The 21713-nt window shown below is 42.6% G+C and overlaps 1 protein-coding gene across 4 annotated transcripts in view; it reads left to right on the top strand.

Moving 5' to 3' along the window:
* Positions 1-2564: 2564 nt before the first annotated feature.
* Positions 2565-21713, top strand: part of EPB41L4A (erythrocyte membrane protein band 4.1 like 4A) — a 261867-nt gene continuing 242718 nt past the window's right edge. For 2 of the 4 annotated variants that reach the window (XM_047824580.1, XM_047824657.1), the window contains exons 1-2: positions 2565-3291; positions 3668-4090. In XM_047824580.1, the coding sequence (XP_047680536.1) occupies positions 3992-4090 (99 nt within the window). In that variant the 5' untranslated portion in view covers positions 2565-3291; positions 3668-3991. The remainder of the gene's footprint in view (positions 3292-3667; positions 4091-21713) is intronic. The other 2 variants (XM_047824507.1, XM_047824424.1) reach the window with 2 other exon arrangements.

Genomic DNA, 21713 nt, shown 5'->3' with positions numbered 1-21713 from the left:
ATATTATATCTACTATGAACTTGTTTGTCATTTGACTTATCTACATAGGCTTATTATGACAAAATGTCATCTTGACCAAAGAAAGTATTTTTCTTAAAAATCTCTGAAAAGAGATCAAAGGCTTTGGCACAAGGCTTTAAATTGGCTGTATTATGTTATGCACATGTTGAAAACTATACTATTTTCCTGGGGAAAAATGTGTTTGAATAGTATCTTGTTAATTTATTTCTTTGGCTAGGCAGAGAAAGTCCTTCTCCAAAATCCTGTGGAAGGTCTATATACAACTTTTTCAGAAACTGTCAAAGTGTTACCCAGAGTGATTGTACCATCTTAATCTGTACTAGCAGTGTATGAGAATTCAAATTGTTCTGCATCCTTACTGATACTGGTATAGTGGTATGGTAGTCAATCTATAAGGTCTGTAGTGGTGCCTTATGGTGATTTTAATTTACATCTCCTTAATGACGCTGAACATCTTTTCATGTGCTCATTTGCCATTTGTAGATCTTATGATCCAACTAGTCTACTCTTTTTTATTTCAAGAGAAATAAAACCACATGTCCATACAAAGACAGGGATCCTCACTATGGTCTGAACTATGTCCCCTCCAAATATACATGTTGAAGCTCTAACCCCCAATGTGACTATATTTGGAGGTAGGACCTATAATGAAGTAATTAAGGTTAAAAGAGGTCATAAGGGTGGGGTCTTGATATAATAGGTTTAGTGTCCTTATAAGAAGAGACACTGTAGGCTTGTGCTAACTATCATGCTTCCCAACAAAGAGGACCTCATGTGAGTACCCAGTGGGATGGCAGGCATGTATAAACCAGGAAGAAAGGTTTTACCAGTAAGCAACCATGATGGCACCCTGATTTTGGACTGCCAGCTTCCATAACTATAAGAAAGTAAGTGTCTGTTGTCTAAGCCACCCAGCCTGTGGCAGTTTGTTATGGTGGCCTGAGCTGACTGGTACAATCCTTATAGCAGCAGGATTTGTAATATTTGTATTATTTCTAATAGTAAAAAACTGAAAAGCACACAAATGAATGGATAAACAAATTGTGGTTTATACATACTAAGGAATACTACTGAGCAATACAAATGAATGAACTGCTGATATATACAACAACATGATAAATCTCAATTATGCTGAATGAAAACAGACCAGATTAAAAAGAAAAGCTGGCACTATTATCCTATTTATAGAAAAGTCTAGAAAATGCAGAGAAGCTATACTGACAGAAAGCAGATCTGTGGTTGCCTGGCAGGTGAGATGTGGTGAGGAATGAGAGAGAAAAATTATAAAGGTACAGGAGGAAACTTTAGGGGTGATGAATACTTTGCTATCTTGATTGTAGCAGTGGTTTCATGTATACATATGTCAAACTTATCAAACTATAAACTTTAAATATATGCAGTTTACTGTATGCCAATTATAGCTCAATAAGGCTGTTTTAAAAAAAGAAAACAACACGTGGGATCTTCCTATTATCTCTAGGACACTCCAATTTTGTGTTAGATTTTTTCTTCTTTTCTTCAATCTCTCACAAAGAAATGGAAAAGAAAATGCCTCACTCAGAAAGGGCTGTCATATGTATGAGACTTCACAGCTTTGTACTTTCCCTCCTGAGGGGCGTGGAACAGAATCCTTGTCCCCACCTCAAACCCCCAGCCTTTCCATTACCACTGGCGGTAAAACCAGAACAAAACAAAGTCAAAGGGCATAAAACAGGTAGCAACAAAACTCTAAACTGGAAAACAAGTCATTGCAACTTGGACTTTATCTTTTGTTTTTGCAAGCACAGGTGACCCTATTGGATATTGTGGTAAAGAATGGACGTCTGTTATGAAGCCTTTCAATCACATTTGGTAATTTATGTCAGGAACGTTCTGTTACAGAAAAGCCTCCTGAGGTAAAGACGCTAAAATTCAAAATAATGTGTTGGCTCATGTCAGGCAAAACATTGACAGTACAGCCCAAAGTTGGACACAGAATTTGATTAGGAATTCAAAACCTGCTTCAATTTCACAGAAGGCTTGGAAGATACAACAGGGTTTGGTTCTTAGCTTTAGGTAAAATTCGCATTAAACATGAGGGTTTATTTATTGCACTTTGGGGATTGTGCTAATTCATGTTTAGAAGGGGCTGAGATATCAGGAAAGGAGAAGCCTTAGAAGGTCCTTTGTGGAAAATCACTATGGAAGGAAACTCCTTCTAAAGTTGCAAATTGTTCATTTCCATTCTACTCGGGTTTTTTTCTTTAAAAACATTTTTTTTAAGTTACTAATGTCCTAGGTTTTAAGCAAATTTTGTGAGTTTTGACCACCTAGCTTGTAAGTGGTAGAGGAGGGAACTCAAAACTATGTTTGATGCCAAAGCTCTTGCTGTAACACTCAATATAAAGTAGGGAAGTTTTCTGGGAGGCCTACCGTCAATCCCGGCCCACGTCCTCTCGGCTCGCATTAACCCGCTGCTGGTTCCCAGCTGGAGAGCACCGACTGCACCTGCTCCGAAGTCCAGCGGGGCCCGGCCTCATCCTGCGCTCAGCCTCGGCTGCTTGTGCACGGACTCGAGGACCCACCAGGGGTCACTGCAGCCTCAGAGCTATTGTGCCCGCCACTCCTGGACACGACCCGCCGTGCGGAGGGCGTGGGACTGGGAGCGCCGAACGCCAGGGTCCGAGCAGAACTGCGCCCGGCCTTCCTAGAGCCAACCTTCCGTCTCCCCGGGAAACGGCTACAGCAATCAGAACCAGGGCTCCGAACAGCCGAGCGGCCGGGGTAGTGCGCGCGGGTTCCGGTGCGGACCTGCCCGCACCTCGCCGTTGGACCACCTCCGCTCCGCCTTCCGCTCTCAGCCGAGACCCCGCCCGGAAGGGGCGCCCCTTCCCGGCCTCTGGGCCCCAGCTTCGTTCCAGGGCTCTCTGCAGACACTCGGGCCCGGCCCAGCTGCACCTGGGCTGCTCCCGCCCGGGGCGCCACCCCTCGCGCAGCCAAGAGAACTTTCCCGGGAGCCGCCGCGGCCTGCGCGCCCAGGGCACACCCCCACCCGCCCGCCAGCGCGTTCCCAGCCTGGGCGCCCGCTTCTCCGCCCGCCGGCGCGCCCGCAAGCCCTCTGACTCCCCAGTTCTCTGAAAATCCCGGAGGAGCAGCGCTCCGCCGCCGCAGCAAAGGCGTTCTCGGAGGGCCAGCTTGAACTTAGCCACACACAACCCCCCGTGATGAGTTCCACGGTCCCCAGACGGGAGCCGCGTCCCGCCACGAGCTGACTTGCACTCGCCGGTCTTGGTAAGAAGCCCGCTGCCCTTTCCGATACTTCTCGGGGTTCCGGGTGGCCGAGGTAGACTGAGTGACGATCCTCGCCACTGGCCCTGCCGTGGGACTGGGACGTCGCGGGTACCCCTGACACAAAGGAACAGCCGAGTGTTCCCCACTCGGCGGACCGGACTGGGGGCTGCGGGGTGGGGTCGGAGCTGAAGTGGGAGCCCTCTGGGGACTCCGCAGGGGAAGGAGGCCGGGTGTCTCGGTAGCACTCCGGCCGGGGACAGGCGGAGGGGGCTGCACAGCTCCCAAGGGTTTCCTCGTCTGGGGAGGGCCTCGAGCTCGCATTCCTCCCTTTTCTTGCTTCTTGCCCCCATTGCCAGACGACTTTTGTCGTCCCCAGGACTGCGGGAGGGGCCGCGGCGCCCCCGCCTTCGGAGGAGCCCGAGCCGCAGGATGCGCGGGGACGCGCCGCCGCCCTCTGTGCTCAGTTCCGCCGGCGCTTCCCCGGCGGCTCCCGGGCGCTGACTCCCGGGCTTCTCCGCCCTCCTTCCCTCCAGCCGGCGCCGGGCGGCTTGTCCGCGCGGCCCTGGACCTCGCCAGGAACCGGTCCCCTCGCCCTGGCCCCGGCGCCGACAATAAATTAATGCTTCGCGCCTGAGGGGAGGGGGCGGCTCGGCGCCTGGGTCGCAGCTTTCTCTCCTGGCTGGAGACGGCCACAGCCAACATGGGCTGCTTCTGCGCTGTTCCAGAAGAATTTTACTGCGAAGTTTTGCTTCTGAATGAATCCAAGTTAACCCTCACCACCCAGCAGCAGGGCATCAAGGTAGGCGCGGGCCGGGGGCGTGTTCCGGGGATCGGCAGCCTGGCGGGCGCGGGGGTCCTAGGCTTTGTCTGAGGGCTGTCACGGGTCTCGGCCGGCGACTGCTCTCTGCGCGGTGGGAAGGAGCCGCAGCTGCCCTGCGCTCAGGTGGAGTGTGGACGTGTAGGGGTGGATTCACTTCGAGTCCCTTCATAAAGGGAAGTAAGTTTCACGTCTCAAAGGGTGTTCGCTCATCGACTCTCAGCTGCAACCCACAGTCCTGCAACTGAGACCCAAACTCTTCCCGGGACCGGTTTCCTCCAAAAGCATCTAAGGCCCCCGCGGCTCCAAAGACGCGCAAACCTGAATATACAGGCTGAATACAGTGTTGAAGGCACGATTTCCCGTGGCTTTGTTGAGGCTTTTTTCTGTTAGTGTCATTGGGGAAGTAATCTAGTTGACTCGCAGAAACACATTTACTGGGTGGCTGTGATTGTGTTCCCTGGGTTTGTAGATGACTAATGCTACGTTTGGACGGAAGATAATTTCCAGTTCCACAAGCGAACTGGTTTTATCCCCATATTTAAGTAAACATCTCTCAAAGCGACTCGGTAAATAACTTTGCGCCTGTCTGTAGGTCATTAAAATGGAATCACTACTATTAACCTAGAGAACCCAAACAAAAAGGCTGTGGGAGATTGCAGAGATCCACTTCCTTAATTTTGAAGAGTTCTTATGTTTATGGTTGACAACCTGACCCACGCGCCTGCGCGCTTGTTTTGCTCTTGCAACCACGTAGTTACCAAAAGGTGATCGGAATTCCGAACGTTTTGTTTCTCTTTCTCCGTATTTAAATCACGGGAGCTTTTTAAGTAACCTTAGCAGCCGAGTCTGGTGAGGGGCTACCGCCCCCCCACCCCCCACTATTGTCCCCCACTCTCCATCCTGGTAATGCTGGAGGTCTGAGAAAGAAGTTCAAGCTGCCAGTATCCTCTTCTAGTCTTGTATGTCAGAAGTTAATCCTAATGGCGTAGGCCCTGGTCATTTCCTTGTGTGAATGAGTTTTTACATAGCTTTATGCACGCCAGAGTAACTGTTCCTGGCTAAAAGCTTCAGCTTTGATGTTACCATTCTTGGTGTACAGAATTCTAATTTCACAGGTGTCGTTCTTCTGCTGGAGATGGGGGCGGGGGCAAAAATGATCAATTAAAGTCACAAGATAAAGTTAACCCTTCCTTTAGGAAATTGTTTTGAGCAGTTGTTTTCCAGTAATTATAAAAAGCAAAAGTCAATCAGATTCTCGTTTGGTGTTTCCTTTAAAAGCCAGGAAAAGACTCTTGGAAAAGGGTGTTTCATATTTTATATTTTCACCTTTTCTTTATGTTCCACCCCTCCACCCCCATGAAATCAGGAAAAGAACTTTTCAAGATGATGTAACATTCTTTGGTGTACTGTGCAAATAGGCAAAAATAAAAAAAACCCATAAATTTTTGGTAATACATAGATTCTCTTTGGCTTGGGGAAAGAAACCATTAGAAAAAGATAACGGATGATCTGATACTAAACCAACAAAGAAATCTTTCTGAAGTGCAAAGTCTATAAAGTCATCTGGAGTGTGAGCTTCCTATTTAATCATGAAAGCCATATCCCTGTCAGCTGTGGAGCATGTACATTATTCTGTCAAGAGAGCAGCCAAGACTCGGGATCAAATGGAATAATTTTGTCAAAGAAACATGAATAAAAAATCCTGATCCATAATTGCTTTTTATAACCTGATGGTGCTTATCTTGTTTTACAAATATGTTGAAAATTGGTGAGTGATTCAAAGGCAATAGCAACTTTATAATGCTGTTATTTTGGATATGTGCCATTTAACTAAACAATAATTTAAGCAGGCTTTTGTTGGAAGTAATCATTTTGCAACAGGCTTGGCCTCTTTCAGTGTCACAAAAGCATGCCACAATTATTTTGATGGCCATATGTGTAACACAGATGTTGTCTGCTGAAGTTAACCACATTATCTGTAACTACCAGGCTACCATGAAATGCATGTGTTAAGCACCTATCTACTTGTGGTATGTACTAAATTAAACACATATGTGTATTTATAAATGGAATAATGTACGAACAGCATCTCATGTGTAGATGGTATTCAAACGTTGAATGGATATGTGTATATTATTATTCTGTACATCGCGTTTTCTTTTTAATCCTTTAGTTATGAGTGAAATAGTAAACTAAAATGTAAATGAAATAGCCAATAACTGTAATGGTGTTTCCCCTTGGGAAAGTACATTTGAAAACTTTTATTATCATTAAAGTCAAAATTAAGCATATGACATCAATTAGCCCATTTCCCTCCTGAAATTAAAATAGAAAAATCTTTTTGTTTTTAAAAAGTATTTTCTAACATTTTGAGATGACCCTTTTTCATGTTCTATCTCAAATGAAATAAAGACCATTAATTTTGCATTAAAATTACCTATTTCATTCCTTCATGGAAGGTATTTTACTGATTATTAAATAGTCACTTAAGAATTTGCTTGTATTGCTGTTATAATAATGTATTGTGAGTTTAAAAAAAGATTAATTATAGTAAATTTAAGTAGAAGAAATAGAGAAGCGTGGTAAAACATATTTTCTGTGTGCCATTTTGAAAAACACTTTCTGGATTTGTTTAAGCGCCACATTACAAAGTTAGTTATGAAGTGATTTTCTGCAACTTAGATCAAAGTCTTTCATCAACAAGAAAAAAAATTGATGTGTTTGTTCCCATGGAAAGGCACTTCAGCCTTGAGACGATGGTTACACGTCTATGTCAAGATGAATAGCAACTAAATGGAAAATAATTTTCTATTAAAAAACATTTGTATTCATATTCATACTAACATTATGGAGAAATTTGCTTCTTTTTTTTTTTTTTTAGAGGCAACCTCACCTTGACAAGCTGGAAGTCTTTGGCATGCAGTTTGAGCCCTATCTAAGATTTATAAGAAACTTATAAATAAGGTTTATATAAACTGAAAGCTATTGGTGGTATGTTGACCCCCACACAATAGCTTTTAGCTATTTGTTCTATGCTGCTATCTCTGTTGTTTATTTAAGTAAGCATTTCTGCTGTGGTTGGTCTTTTGGTTTTTTTGAGCAATGTTTGCTCAGGGAAACTTTTGTTACGTCCTTTGTCGCTCTCTGTGCTGGGGGAAGTAAGGATCTTTCTTTTTGTTGTCTGAGAGAGCAAAATTTGTGGCTCAAACTACTGGTGTAAGTTGACATTTGATTAGCAAAAGATTTTCAGGGAAAAACAAATCACAAGGTTTTATTAGAAATTTAGTCCTCAAAGTTGCTGCTACAAATATGAACTGGATTAATATTTTTGTTTCAGGGAGGCTGTCGTGCTCCGAGCAGTAATGTAATAAACACTGAGGTGCTCATTTTTCCCTTGTTGTTTTTGACTAAATTAATGAAACCAATATGACAGCAAGATGGAAATTCCATTAACTTTTTAAAAGGCATTATTGAGATATACATTTCACACATTTGAAGGGTACAGTTTACCCATTAACTTTTAAATGAAGTTACTTCCTAATCATCCTGAGGTTTCTAAGGGAATATTGTGAGTCAGTTTTGATGCTTCAATCAGAAACTTCCTAAAAACTAGAAAAACAGAAAGTGGAGACTTAAATTATATGCATCTCGGTTACCGAGAATTATAATTTTTACTCCATTTGGACTGGTGAGGAAAACGCCTAAGAAGATTAAGAAGACAGTGAAAAGCAGTAGTGTTTCATAAATCATATTAAGTATATAGGTGAATGAATACCTGTATCTTTTAACATCAGCCTCATAAGATACAGAGTCAGGGACCTGATAAACGTAAGATGAAGCAAGTCATCGTACACCAACATTACTGTTAATGTGAAATTGGCTGTGGGTCTTGATTGGTTGGTAAATTAGATGTGACTGGGTTAGATGTAGCCCTCACTGACACTGCATCTTCATTTCTGAAATTCAAATAGAATGTCCATATTGTGTCTGTTTAAGATGGACTCCTATATTAATCCTCCTTCAAAAATTCTTTTTTGTTTTTAAAATTATTCAAACTGTTTTCAGCTTTACTAAGGTATAATTGACAACTGAAATTAAAGTGTACAACATGATTTTGTAGAATATAAGTTGTGAAAGGATTCCCACCATCCCACCACTGAGGTAATGAACACATCCATTACTTCACATAAATTACCTTTTTGTTACTGTTGAGAGTACATAAGTTCTGCTCTCTTAGCAAATTGCATTTCTACAATACAGCCTTATCAAGATCCCCAAACTGTAAGTGCTCTTGCAGCTAATGGCTGTTCTTCTCCAAGTGCTTCTAATTTCCTTGTTTTTTGGTGGACCACACTTTTTTTTAGTCCTGTTAATATAATTTTTCTTGAATTCTGTAATGCTAAACTTGAACTGACTTTGAACTAAACTTCAACTAATGCAGAGCTGTTAGGGGGCGCCTGGGTGGCTCAGTTGTAGGAACATGTGACTCTTGATCTTGGGGTCATGAGTTCAAGCCCCAAGTTGGACATAGTCTACTAACAATAATAATGATAATGATGATGATGATGATGATGATAATAATACAGAGCTGTTGTTGCTCTTGAGCATGGGTGGTGTCTTCATCCATTTGGGCTGCTATAACCCATACTGTAGACTGGGTGGCTTATAAACAAAAGAAATTTATTTCTCATAGTCCAGCATGGTCAGGTGAGGGCCTTTTTCTGGGTGAAAAACTTCTTGTGTACCCTCACATGGCAGAAGGGGCTGTGGAGCTTTTTTGGTCCTCTTCTGTAAGAGCAGTAATCTTGAAGGCCCCAACTCCTAATGCCTTGGGGGTTAGGTTTCCAACATAATGGATTTTAGGGTCACACAAACATTCTGACCATAGTAGGTGGTGATAAAGTTAAATCTAAATAGTAGAGACAGAGGTCCAGACTCTTCTTTTGATCAGCCAGATGGACAGTAGTTTGTTATTTTTATTAAGACACTTACAAAGAAAATGGGAAACTCTTCTCTGATGGTTTGTGTCAAGTTGTATCTCAGTGTAGGGCTAGACAGTTTTTTGTTGTGGGAGGTTTTCCTGTCCATTGTGGGATAACTGTGTTCCTAGCCTCTACCCACAAGATGCCCGTAGCACCTCTTGCCCATTTGCGACAATCAAAAATATCCCCAGCTGTTACCAAATGTCTCCTGAGGGGCAAAAGACATAAATTCCAAACTGCATTGTTTGCATTAGCACCCTACCTTATCTAGACCTTTAGCAGTTCTGAATGCCTACCCAAATGACTTGGTCTGTGGGTACACGGAAATGTTCCCTTTCCCAAATGTACCAGACTCTTGTGCCTTTTTAGGCACTGGATTCCTGCTGAGTGGTGTACCCTTTTACCTTTCCCTAAGTACACACTCCTCTGGATTCATCCTTTAAGACTTGAATCAAGTGTCCTACTTGCCAGGAAGCCTTCAACCCAGGCTGACCAGGCAAACTTAAGTGCTAGTCCTGGCCTCACATACGCCCTGTAATAGCACTTAGCGCATTGCAAGCATTATTTCTGGATACATCTGTCTCCTCCGGTAGCCTGTGAGCCCCTACCTGTGGTCCCCTAGCAGCTAGAGCTACACACCTCATGCAATAGATGCTTATTAACTGTCGTTTGAATAGAGAGTTAAAAAGGAGTGATGTTACAGCTGGAACAGGACACATTGAAAATCTTATGGATAATGAGGTTCCTTTGCCATTTTATTTCTACTAGAAAAGGTCTCAGAATAAAGTAAACCTCACTGTGAAAAGTCTGTTGCCAAGATACTCTAATTTTTATATTGATAATGGGTGGAAAATGAGATGGTGCTGTGGACTGAATGTATGCAGCACACCGAACAGCTGATGAGCGGCTTTTTCAGAAAACCCGAATCATACCTTTTTTGTATCATAGAGGTTAGTATTCTGTCTTTCTGTCTCTCTTTCTTTATTTCTAAAATAAAGAAACTTTCCACTTAGAACTTGAGTCTTTTGGAAGAGGGGCATGTTTCGAGAGTGGAAGATAGATTCTCACACATTAGTTACTTTTTCTTGTTTCCTATTCTGTACACCACGTGAGGACATAGTCCGTTGGTTTCACGGTGTGGGTTTATACAATCAGGGGCCATTGTGTAATTTTTAATCTTGCCATGCCACCCATTTTACTCTTGAAGCTGTGTAAACCTCATCTGACACTGCTGTAAGGCTTACTTGCACAGACAGTGTCAAAAGTTACATATTGTGGGGGCGCCTGGGTGGCGCAGTCGGTTGAGCTTCCGACTTCAGCCAGGTCACGATCTCGCAGTCCGTGAGTTCGAGCCCCGCGTCGGGCTCTGGGCTGATGGCTCAGAGCCTGGAGCCTGTTTCCGATTCTGTGTCTCCCTCTCTCTCTGCCCCTCCCCCGTTCATGCTCTGTCTCTCTCTGTCCCAAAAATAAATAAACGTTGAAAAAAAAAAAATTAAAAAAAAAAAAAGTTACATATTGTGTTTTTAAAATGTTTCATTTATTTGAGAGAGAGAGAGAGCACAAGCAGAGGAGGGGCAGAGGGAGAGAGAGAGAATCCCAAGCAGGCTCCATGGGCAGAGCTCGATGCGGGGCTCAATGTCATGAACCGTGAGATTATGACCTGAGTCAAAATCAAGAGTCAGACACCCAAATGACTGAGCCTACCCAGGTGCCTTGAATACTGGTTTTTATGACAAGTAAGTTTTCAATTCCTATGCACAGTGTATTTTTCTGCAGACCAGATATAAACACGACAAGTCAGAGGTCAGATTTACCATGCCTCTCCAGCTTCTCTGGGATTGACTGCTTTGTCTGAGCTGTCTGCAATATTTCAGCCTCAGTGCTCCTCATCAGCCTGCTTTGGGTTGTAATGAGTAACTGCCATTTTCTTCTGCATCACAAGATGTGTTTCTAAGTTTCATGTATTAAGATTGACCAGGCATCACTTGTTTAGGTATAGCCTAGGTGCGTTAAGGTCAGGAACCAGCCTGTTTAGTGTATGACTTGAAAAGCCTGTTAACTACATTTTGGTGAGTCTGTACCATTATAAAAAATGTGGATTGCATTCTTGCATCCTCTGAGCCATGTATGTAGTTCTTGTTTGTTTGTTTAAGTGGAACAGCCACTGTTCCTTAGTGCTGCCTACTGTTAATCCATTACTCTAACTAAACATTTTGCTTAGGAGATTCCCCAAAGGCTGAGATGGCTCCCCCAGAGGCTTTCCTAATAATAATCCTGAAGACATGAAAGGGCCTAGCAGTGGCTTCCAAATGTGTGAGAAGTTTGTTTTTAAGGGTACTGAGATGCCAAGAGGAAGTTAGGACAAGGGAGATGGTGGCAGGCAAGGAAAACCAAGAGGTGCTGAGTGCTAGCCCCCATGGACAATAACCAAAAGGTCAGATAGTGGGGGAGGAATTAGCCGACCAAGACTGAAGACAGAACCAAATGTAGCAACAGACTATTTAGAAATGACATGCGTAAGAACATGAGAAAGCACAGTTTATGATGCCAGGGGTTCCTGGCATTGTGGGGATGGTGTCCTAGAATACAGCTTTCCAGACAAACAGTGGCCCGAGAGAGGGTCAGATTCCTGGGCTAGCCTAACAAAGACTGTTTGAGTTTTGGGTCCCACCTTGGTCTTCATTCAGAGCTGAGTTTGAGAGGCAGTCTTGGAGCCTCTGTCACCTTAACTATCACTTGTCAAAACTGGTTTTTCTCTACCATACTTAATGATCCCAATGTAGTCATGGCCCTCATGTGTCACACATGAATCAGGCTTCTAACCTGGATGCTGTGTGACCACCTTCAGCCTCTCCCGTCTCACCACCCCCATCCCGTGTTCAAACCCTGCTCTGCTTGTGACTGGCCACGTGACTCTTCCCTGGAACTAGGCTCTGCTTCCTCATCTGTAAGTTGGGGGGCATGATAGCTGCTGGATGACTGTAGAATTTGAGAAAAAAGTTTAGGCACATAGGATTAAAAGGTGCTCAATAAATGATAGTTATTATTATGCACTATTATTTGCTAATAAATTTCTTTGTGAATTCCAGTTTGTGATATCTAACCCCTTGTTCCTGCCCAAAGTGATGCTGTCTCTCTGAGGGGGTGGGTGGGTGTTAGAAATTGGGGAATAGGGTGGTTGATATTCATATATACAAGTGATCTGTCAGATCTCTTTCGCCTCACATTGCCTCAGCTACCACTGGAAGGCTGAAACTCTACATCTGTACCCCTAGGCCAGACTTCCTTCCTCTCACCTGAATTTTACTTCTGATTGCCCACTGGGTATCACACAAGATGCTTAAGCCCATCATCACTACCCCTCTGCTCCCTCTAGTCCTGCTCCTTCTGTGCTGCCTAGTTTGATGAATGAGACCACACTTTGTCTTTACCAGTTAAGACTTTGGTTTATAGTTATAGAGATCCGACTGCAAACAGCTTTAATGTGAGGAAATTTGTTTGCTCACCTATCAGGGACTCTGGGGACAAGGATAGGAGTTGAGGGTGGGTTGATGACATCAAGGCCCCAGCTTCTCTCCATCCCTTCTGTGCTCTGACATCTTGGGAGGGTGTCATCAGCAGGTGGTAGCAGACGTTTGTGGAGATGATAATCGTACATGGCAGTATGTGAGATAGGAGTAGAGATGGCCTATTTTTTAGGAGAGAAGACACTTCCTTCAGAAGTCCCTCAGCAGACTTCCCCTTGTGCCTTTTAGCAGAAGGAGTCTTGTGGTCGTTCTTGAGCCATAATGGCAATGGGATCACCTTTGGGGTGCCGTATCCTCCATGGGACCGGGTGGGGGTGGAATCAGTTTCCCTGAGGCAAGTGACCTCGTGGGGGAGAGGCCCAGTCAGGAAGGAAGGAGGGAGTTGTGGGTGTTGTTGGCCATGACAGTGTTCACTCGATCCCTTGGGTCAGGATTCTGGCACACATGCTCTCTTTAAATTTCCACATCCGTCCAGGCGTTGGAATTCCCAACTCCTGAACATCTTCCAGATTTGTTTCTCCTCCTCACATTACTCCTGCCATGGTTTAGACCTGTCTCAGGTGTCAGCTGGACAGTTGCAGTAGCCTTCTCACCACTGCCCTTGTCTCTAGCATTAACTCCTTGTGATTACCTATAGGGTGGTCTTTCTCATCTCGACCCCTACAGCTCAGGTTTAAATTCCTTCATGGTGGCTGCAGGGCAGCATTCCTGCCCTTTGGTGATCGGACTCACCTCCCTCTGTTCTTTCTCCCACCTTTTCCTTATACCTGTTTTGTATTGTAGCCAGACTGAGATGCTTCCAAGTCTGAATGCTCCACATTCTCCCTTGCCTGTGTCTTTTTCTCAGCCTGTAAAGCCCCACCCAGCTTCCTCTTGTTTGATTGAAGTCCCAGCCCTCAATGAGCTATGACCTTTTCTGAAGACTTCTCCTTGGTGTAGCACAGGAGAGGCCCTCTTCTGATCCTGATCAAGCCTGCATTTTGTTGCAGCAGTTCCTCTGCTGTCCTGTCCACCTCACCCTGGGAGGAATATAGTAAGGTGAAGAGAGCACGGGCTTTGTCTAGGTAGATGTGGCTTCGGGTCTCCCTCCCATTTGTTCAAGCTATGAACTTGGCCAGTCATTTACTCTCTCTGAGTCTGCTTCCTCATCTGAAAATTAGGGTAGGCCTTCCACCTTATTCTGAGATACTGCATGTGAAACCCTTAGTTCCGTGCCTGATGAGTGGTAGCTGTTGTATTAGAGATGGAAAGCCTTGAGGGAGAGGACTAAGTCTTTTTTATGGGATATCTCCAGTCAAGCCCAGTTCCTAAGGAGTAGTAGGTATCCATGAGTTAATCTGAATAAGAAAAGATACCTCTAGATTGACATAAATGAATGAACCTGAGGAAGCGAAGACATCTTTCTACTCTTTACTGCCCAGGTTCCCTGGGTACAAATAGTGCACCTGCTTGACTGCTTAATTTCTTAATTTAAGTTTTTAAAAACAGTTTTAAGATATAAACCACACACTATACAATTCATCTATTTAAAGTGTGCAATTCATATATCCACAGAGTTGTGCAACCATTACTGCAATTTTAGAACATTTCATCACTCCAGAAAGAAACCTCATACCTAGTAGCAGTCCACTCCATATGTCTTTCTAACCTTCCCACCCACACCCCCCTAGCTAGGCAACCACTAGTCTTTCTGTCTATGTAGATTTTCACACTCTGGACATTTCATAGAAATGGGTTCATGTAGTATGTTGTCTTTTGTGACTGGCTCCTTCACTTTGCATAATGCTTTCAAGGTTCATTCCTAATGTATCAGTATTTCATGTCATTTTATTGCTGAATAATATTCTACTGTATGGATATGCTTTATTTATCCATCCAATAGTTGATGGACTTTGGCTAGTATAATAATGTTGCTGAGAAGATTCATGTTCAAGTTTTTATGTGGACATAGGTTTTAATTTCTCTCAGATGTATACCTAGGAATTGATGGGTGTAACATTTGTGAGGAACTGCCAAACTGTTTTCCATAATGGTTGTGTCATTTTACATTCCTACCAACGTGTAAGGTTCCCAATTTCTCCACATTCTCACCAACACTTGTTATAATATGTATTTTTGACTGTAACTATCCTATTGTGTGTAAAGTGTTATCTCATTGTGGTTTTGATTTGTATTTTCCTGATGAATAATGAAGTTGGGCATCTTTTTTTTTTTTTTTTTAATTTTTTTTTAACGTTTATTTATTTTTGAGACAGAGAGAGACAGAGCATGAACAGGGGAGGGTCAGAGAGAGAGGGAGACACAGAATCTGAAACAGGCTCCAGGCTCTGAGCGGTCAGCACAGAGCCCGACACGGGGCTCGAACTCACGGAGTGGGAGATCGTGACCTGAGCCAAAGTCGGCCACCTAACCGACTGAGCCACCCAGGCGCCCCAAAGTTGGGCATCTTTTAATGTGCTTATTGACCATTTGTATATCTTCTTTGGAGAGATGTTTATTCTTTGCCAAATTTTGAAATTGGGTTGTCTTTTTAACATTGAGTATAAAAGTTTTTTTTTTTAAAGGATGTATATGTCCTTTATACAAGTCTCTTATCAGATATTTAATTTAGAAATGTTTTCTCTCATTCTGTGGGTTTTTGTTTTGCTTCCTTCACAGTGTCCTTTCATGTACAAGAACTTTTAATTTTGATGGAACCCAGTTTATCTTTTCTTTTGTTCCCTGTGCTTTTGGAGTCATATCTGAGAAATTGTCACCTAACACAAGGTCATGAAGATTTACTCCTATGTTTTCTGCTAAGGGTTTTATAGCCTTGTTCTTACATTTAGGTCCATGATTCATAGGTATAGATAGATCTGTGGGTATCCAGTTGTCCTAGCTTGTTTTTGGAAAGATTATTTTTTCTTATTGAATTGTCTTGGTACTATTACCAAAAAATCAATTGACAATAAACGTGGAGATTAATTTCTGGACTGTCAATTCTGTTCCATTGATTTACATGCCTATTTTTATGCATCTTTTATTAGTTCCTTGGTAAGGTAGGTGTTTGTCATTTATCAAAGAAACACTCCAGGTTAAAGCAAATCTGAGGACTGACCAGTGGGATAGAGCAGTGGAAACGCAACAACAGAGAGCGCACAACACACTCCAAAAACGCTTCCTGAAGTTCCAGACCCTGGACAGTCTATGACCCGTTTTTAATATAGTAGTACTTGAAGGTGCAGGACATGTAACAAGCTATTAAAACACGTGAAAGACAGAAACCTAGCCAAAATGATGAAATGGAAGAATTCTCCTCAAAAGAAAATCCAGGAAGAAATGACAGCCAGATAATTGCTCAAAACAGATATAAACAATATATCCAAACAAGAATTTAGAATAACAATCACAAGACTAATAGTGGGCTTGAGAAAAGCATAAAAGACAGCAGAGAATCTATTGCTGCAGAGATCAAAGACCTAAGACATAGTCATGATGAAATAAGAAATGCTCTAAATGAGATGCAAAATAAACTAGCTACAGTGGCCGCGAGGATGGAAGAAGCAGAGGAGAGAATCAGTGAGATAGAAGATAAAATTATGGAAAATGATGAAGCTGAAAAAAAGAGGGACAGGAAATTAGACCATGAAGGGAGAATTAGAGAGCTAAGTGATTCCATGAAACAAAATAATACCTGTATCATAGGAGTTCCAGAAGAGTGAGAGAAAGGGACAGAAGGTTTATTTGAACAAATTATAGCTGAGAACTTTCCTAATCTGGGGAAGGAAGCAGCATCTAAGTCCAAGAGACACAGAGAACTCCCTTCAAAAGAAATTTGATATGTAATACTTTTGAAAAAATATCCTGTAAACTTCCTGTGGGCTGTAAAACGTTGTCTGTTTTATCCACTATAAAATCCTCAAGAATCTGGAAGGGTGTCAGGCACATGGTGGTGCTCAGTAAATATTTGTCATATTTGAAGGGCTGATAGAAGGATTGTTTTAGTGAAGTTGCAGCTACTGCTTTTATAACTTGAAACCTTGGTTGAATATTTAGATTTCCAAAAACTGTTCTGTGCATCCTTTGACTATTGCTATTTACATTGTGTATAAAGGATTTGCCTTTGATTCTTGTATACTCTTTCTGTAAACCACTTGATAGGGGACTAGAAAAAGGGTATTTGCATGTTTTATGAATAATTATATTAGTTTTTCAAGTTTATTTATTTTGAGGGAGAAAAAGAGTGAGTGCACACGTGAGTGGTGCCGGAGAGAGGCAGAGAGAGAATCCCGAGTAGGCTCTACGCTGTCAATGAAGAGTCTGATGTGAGGCTCAAACTCACGAACCATGGGATCATGAGCTGAAATCAAGAGTCAGCAGCTTAACTGACTGAACCACCCAGGTGCCCCAATTTTGTTAGTTTTGATAGGAGAAGGTGTAGCATGTTAGATGAGCTAATATTTAAATAGGTGTGTGGATTTTATCTGTTACCTTGAAACATACCGGGAGATTGCTAGAGATTTGCCCTGAGCAGTGTTCTGTGCAAGGTTTTCCTTCTAGGAAAATGATGTAGATGGTTTCAAGACTACTTCTGAACACACATACCCTCTCCTCACCCTTGTGACGTCCTTTTGACCCTGAACTTCTAGGATTCCTAGCAGGAGTGCAGGTTCAAGCCTAGGAAGCAACTATGGCTTTATGGAATTAGACTAACATCCCCCATGACTAAGGACAATTGTAGCAAATCTTAGTGGTATTGAAACTGGCATCGGGTACACTTTACAGTTGTGTCTGGATTGCACACTTTGAAAGTTGGTAGTATTCAAACAGTTGAAAAATCCCAACAGATAAGCTGGCGATAGGCAGTTCCTTGGTGAAGAACACCTCAAATGTCTAGAATCTAGGTAATGCCATAGCAGGACAAATTTTTCACACAAACCCGTTTCTACCTGTCATTGTTTTTTCCTGCCAGCCACTCATTCTTTTGCCCAACAGTTCAGCCGTCTGATTCTCTGCACCTAACCTGTGTGTGGTCACGTGGCCTCACTTCATGCAGCCCCAAGATGCTGCCAGAAAACACAGCAGACACCAGGGGGAGAATGTGTAAGAGATGGCATGAATTATAGCAGACCGGATTTCACTTAGAATAGAGAGGGCTGGCATGGACGTTCGGAATTGTTCCACCCAGTCCTCTGATTCTACAGGCGAGGGAACAGAGGACCAATGAGGGGCGATTTGCCAGAGCCCAGCATAGGGTCCTAGAACCCTGTCTCTTGGTTTCCCATCTGGTCATTTTCTCAGTGCTTACCCGCCCCTCATTCCTTTGCCGCATGCAAGGAGGGAAGGGCTGGGAGCTGATTATAAAGGAAGAGGTCAGAACTGATTGAAAATCACTTAGGTTTACTGCCAATCCCATCTCCTCCCATGTTCCCAAGCCCTCCCTCTTCCCTCTCTCCTTCTCTTTAAATCTTTATAGGCGTACAGTCTGGCCTGATTTCCTTCTGCAGTCTTGGCATGTGGATTTGTGGCTCTCTTTTCAGGTAGATTATAAGAAGGAGAGACCCTTTTGTCTCAAGGAATCTTTTTTTTTTTTTTTTTCCAGTTTAGAAAAGAGTTTGCTTACATGGAATTTCTTTTCAGAGCGACACTTACTACATTGCATTTTAATTATTTTGGCTTAAAAAATGCTTATTTATCTAAAAGGTCTATAGTTCTTCCTTGGTCTTTGTTTTGTAAAGCTTTGCCCTGAGTTCTTACAGCTCTGTTCTGAGTATCTCCTTAGGAAGGAAAATTAAAAACTGATTAGTGACCCTTCTTTACTGCCTGAGGGCGGGTGCAAGGGAGGAGAGCAGAAAGGTAAAATTGCTCTTTCGTTGAAAGGTTTCAGATGGGCCAATCATCAGGAGGCTAATAGATCTTTTCCCTTGATAACGATTATTTCATGCATCTGCAGCTGTTTACAAGGGCACTTGGAGGATGTGCAAATTTTCCAGAATTCCACAGAGAGCCAGCTTTTTTTTTTTCTTTCAGACACTGTTTTTACATCATGTTCTGGGACAGTTATTAAAGATAAATAGTTTTTGAGTGTGAGAGTATGGGGGGGGTGGGGTCTGGACTAATACCATGTGTCTGGAATTGTCAGTATGGCTTTGTGAACTCAATTCTACAAGAATTCATTCAGAGCTTGTTGTGTGCCCATTAGCATCCAGGATTTCTGGCGGGGATGATAAAATAGAGGGAGGACTCTTCCCTGTAAGAAGTTTAGCTTTTAGGTGGAAAGACAAACGTTAACTTATAAAACAACAGACCCAAGAAAAGAATTTGTAACCAAGTATTGAGTTATGTGGTGGAGATTCTAAGAGGTAAAGAAATTCTTATAAGAAATCATGTTTCTAATATGCCAAGGTGGGGTTAATAAAAAAAAGGGGTTTTAAAAAAAGTGAATACAGGTTCACAGTACCTTACCTGAAACCTTTGGGGCCAGGGGTGTGTCAAGAGTTGAAAATTTTCAGATTCCAGCTAGGTGATATGGTGCATATACCATGTATTTTGTATCATCCCTGGCAGGTCTGGGGTGGCACCTCATAAAACAAGCACATTAACATTTGTGCAGCTCATCTTCTGGATATTCATGATAAGTGGATGTGTGTGTGTGGTTGGGGGGGGGCATATAAATAGAGACTCTAAGTAGCCTTATGCCAGCGTATAACAGATTTTGTCCCTGTGTTTGTTACCTATTGCTGTGTGGCATGTTATATCCAAAAGTTAGCAGCTTAAGGAACAAACATTTATCACCTACTGACTCTGTGAATCTGGAATCCAGGAGCGGCTTAGCCGGATGATTCAGGTTCCGGGTCTCTCATGAGGTTGTATGCAAATTGTAAGTGAGGCCTCAGTCATCTTGGGATGGTGGAGCTGTTCCAGGCTTACTCACGTGCATGTTGGCAAGCCTCAGTTCCTCACCACAAGGGCCTCTTCGTAGGCTCCTGAGTGTTCTTGCAGCATGGCGGCTGGCTTCCCTTCAGAGCGAGTGATCCTAGAGAGAGAAAGCCCAGGATAGAAGCCACAGTGTTTTTAACATCCTCCTACTTTTGCAATACTCTGTTGGTCACACCAACCAACTTTGGTGTGAGAGGGGACAGTTTAAGAGTGAATATTGTGAGGCAGGGGTCTCTGGGAGCCTTCTTGAAGGTGGATTACCATAGTTATCCAATGGGTTTTAGCATCAAACTTAAAATACAGAGTTTTCATAGCTTTTTGGGTTTTGAATTGTGGAAAAGAGATTGTGAACTTCTTTGTAGACTTTGGTCTCCTCAAAGTGATGACTTGTGGGGATAGACTGTGCTTCTGAAGCCAGTTTAGGGTGGCAAGTTAGCATGAACATAGAGGAATAAATTTGGTGGAGGAAGAAGGGTATCTGAGAATACTCAGACTCAGTCTACTGCGTGCTAGGCACTGTACTTGATGTTGGAGATAAAAGAGTGAATTAGATATCACGAGAACCATCTGGAGCTAGAATTTTGCTTTGAGAAATCTAGAATTTTAATTTTTTTTTAACGTTTATTTTACTTTTGAGACAGAAACAGAGCATGAACGGGGGAGGGTCAGAGAGAGAGGGAGACACAGAATTGGAAGCAGGCTCCAGGCTCTGAGCCATCAGCCCAGAGCCCGACGCGGGGCCCGAACCCACAGACCGTGAGATCATGACCTGGGCCGAAGTCGGACGTTCAACCGACTGAGCCACCCAGGCACCCCGAGAAATCTAGAATTTTAACTTTGAAAAGTGATCAGTGCTTGATGAAAATATTTTTATTGAATATCTACAATAAAAAAAGGCAGCTTGTGTAGTAGGAGAAGGAAAGAATACAGACTCAGAAAACCTAGATTCCTGTTCCAGCTCTTTCATTTTTAGTTTGGAAAAGTCCATGTTTTGGAGCCCTAGTTTTTCATTTGTAAAATTAAACTGATGCTATGTTATCCCATCAGTATCACAAGCATTGTGAGGTTCAAAGAGGATAATGGCTGAAAAAACTGCAAAATGCTGAAGTGTTATGGAGTGTCAATTTACTAACTAGTGGACTTTGGCAAATTATTTAATTCTGTGCCTTGTTTTCATCATCAGTGAAGTGAAGATGATAATACTACCCACTTCATAGACGGCTATGAGGTTTGAGTGAAATAATCCATGTAAGGGCTTAGAGTAGTGCCTAGCATATGATAACATGAGAAATACCAAATAAATATTAGCTGTTATTATTACGTAGCCATATAGTGCTAATCCTAATGGGAGATTAAAAAGAAGTGAAATGATGACTCAGAGTGTCTTTAGACAGTTCTAAACAATGAGTCAAATTACAGTTTCCCTGAAAAGGCTTTTTATTGTTTGTATTTGCATTTGCTGACTAGAAAACTGATTTATTGGGTTGGACAGAGATCACTTTGAAACCAACTACCAGCTTCCTCCCCACCCCCTCTCTTTTTTTGAGGTTGATCTTCGTGTGCAGCTTTTCAGACTTCTGAAGGTCGTAGCTGAAAATAAATCCCTTTGCATTAATGGTAATGTAGTAGTCAGTTTGCCTACCCAAGCATAAAGAGTTAAATTCAATTTAGATAATCTTGATCACTTGATGAAGATGTGTTTCAAACACATGAGGCTTCGGTTTGGAAATCTGGCAGGATTTACTCATTAAAATTCTTTGTAGGACTAAAATTACTAGTCAAAACTGAAGCTTGCAGGTTTTTTTTTTTTTGTGAATTTCAGTGATGATGACAATTGAGCTTATTACAATTTAGTCTTTGTAAGGATCTTAATAGCCTTATTTTGAGGATCATGAGAACTTAAATAAATCATTATTTTCTAGAATCTTTTGTCCCATAAACCTTGAAGAACTTTTCCTTAGACTGGTTTAACCTATTACACCTGGGTAGAGAAGGCTGTGACAATGTCATGGAAACGTCAGCATTGATACAGGCATGATGGGGACTCCCAAAGAATGACTATAAAGGAAACTAGACCCTAGGCTGACAGCAGATGAGTCCCCTTAGGTCCTGTGAATTGGGGTGAAAAAACTTGGGCACCTTGTATGCTTTCAGGTTAAAAATCTTGAGTTTTTC

The sequence above is a fragment of the Prionailurus viverrinus genome, chromosome A1 (assembly GCF_022837055.1).
Source record: "Prionailurus viverrinus isolate Anna chromosome A1, UM_Priviv_1.0, whole genome shotgun sequence".
NCBI lineage: Eukaryota > Metazoa > Chordata > Mammalia > Carnivora > Felidae > Prionailurus > Prionailurus viverrinus.
Note: the sequence above shows the minus strand (reverse complement) of the source record. Positions and strands in the feature narration are given on the sequence as shown.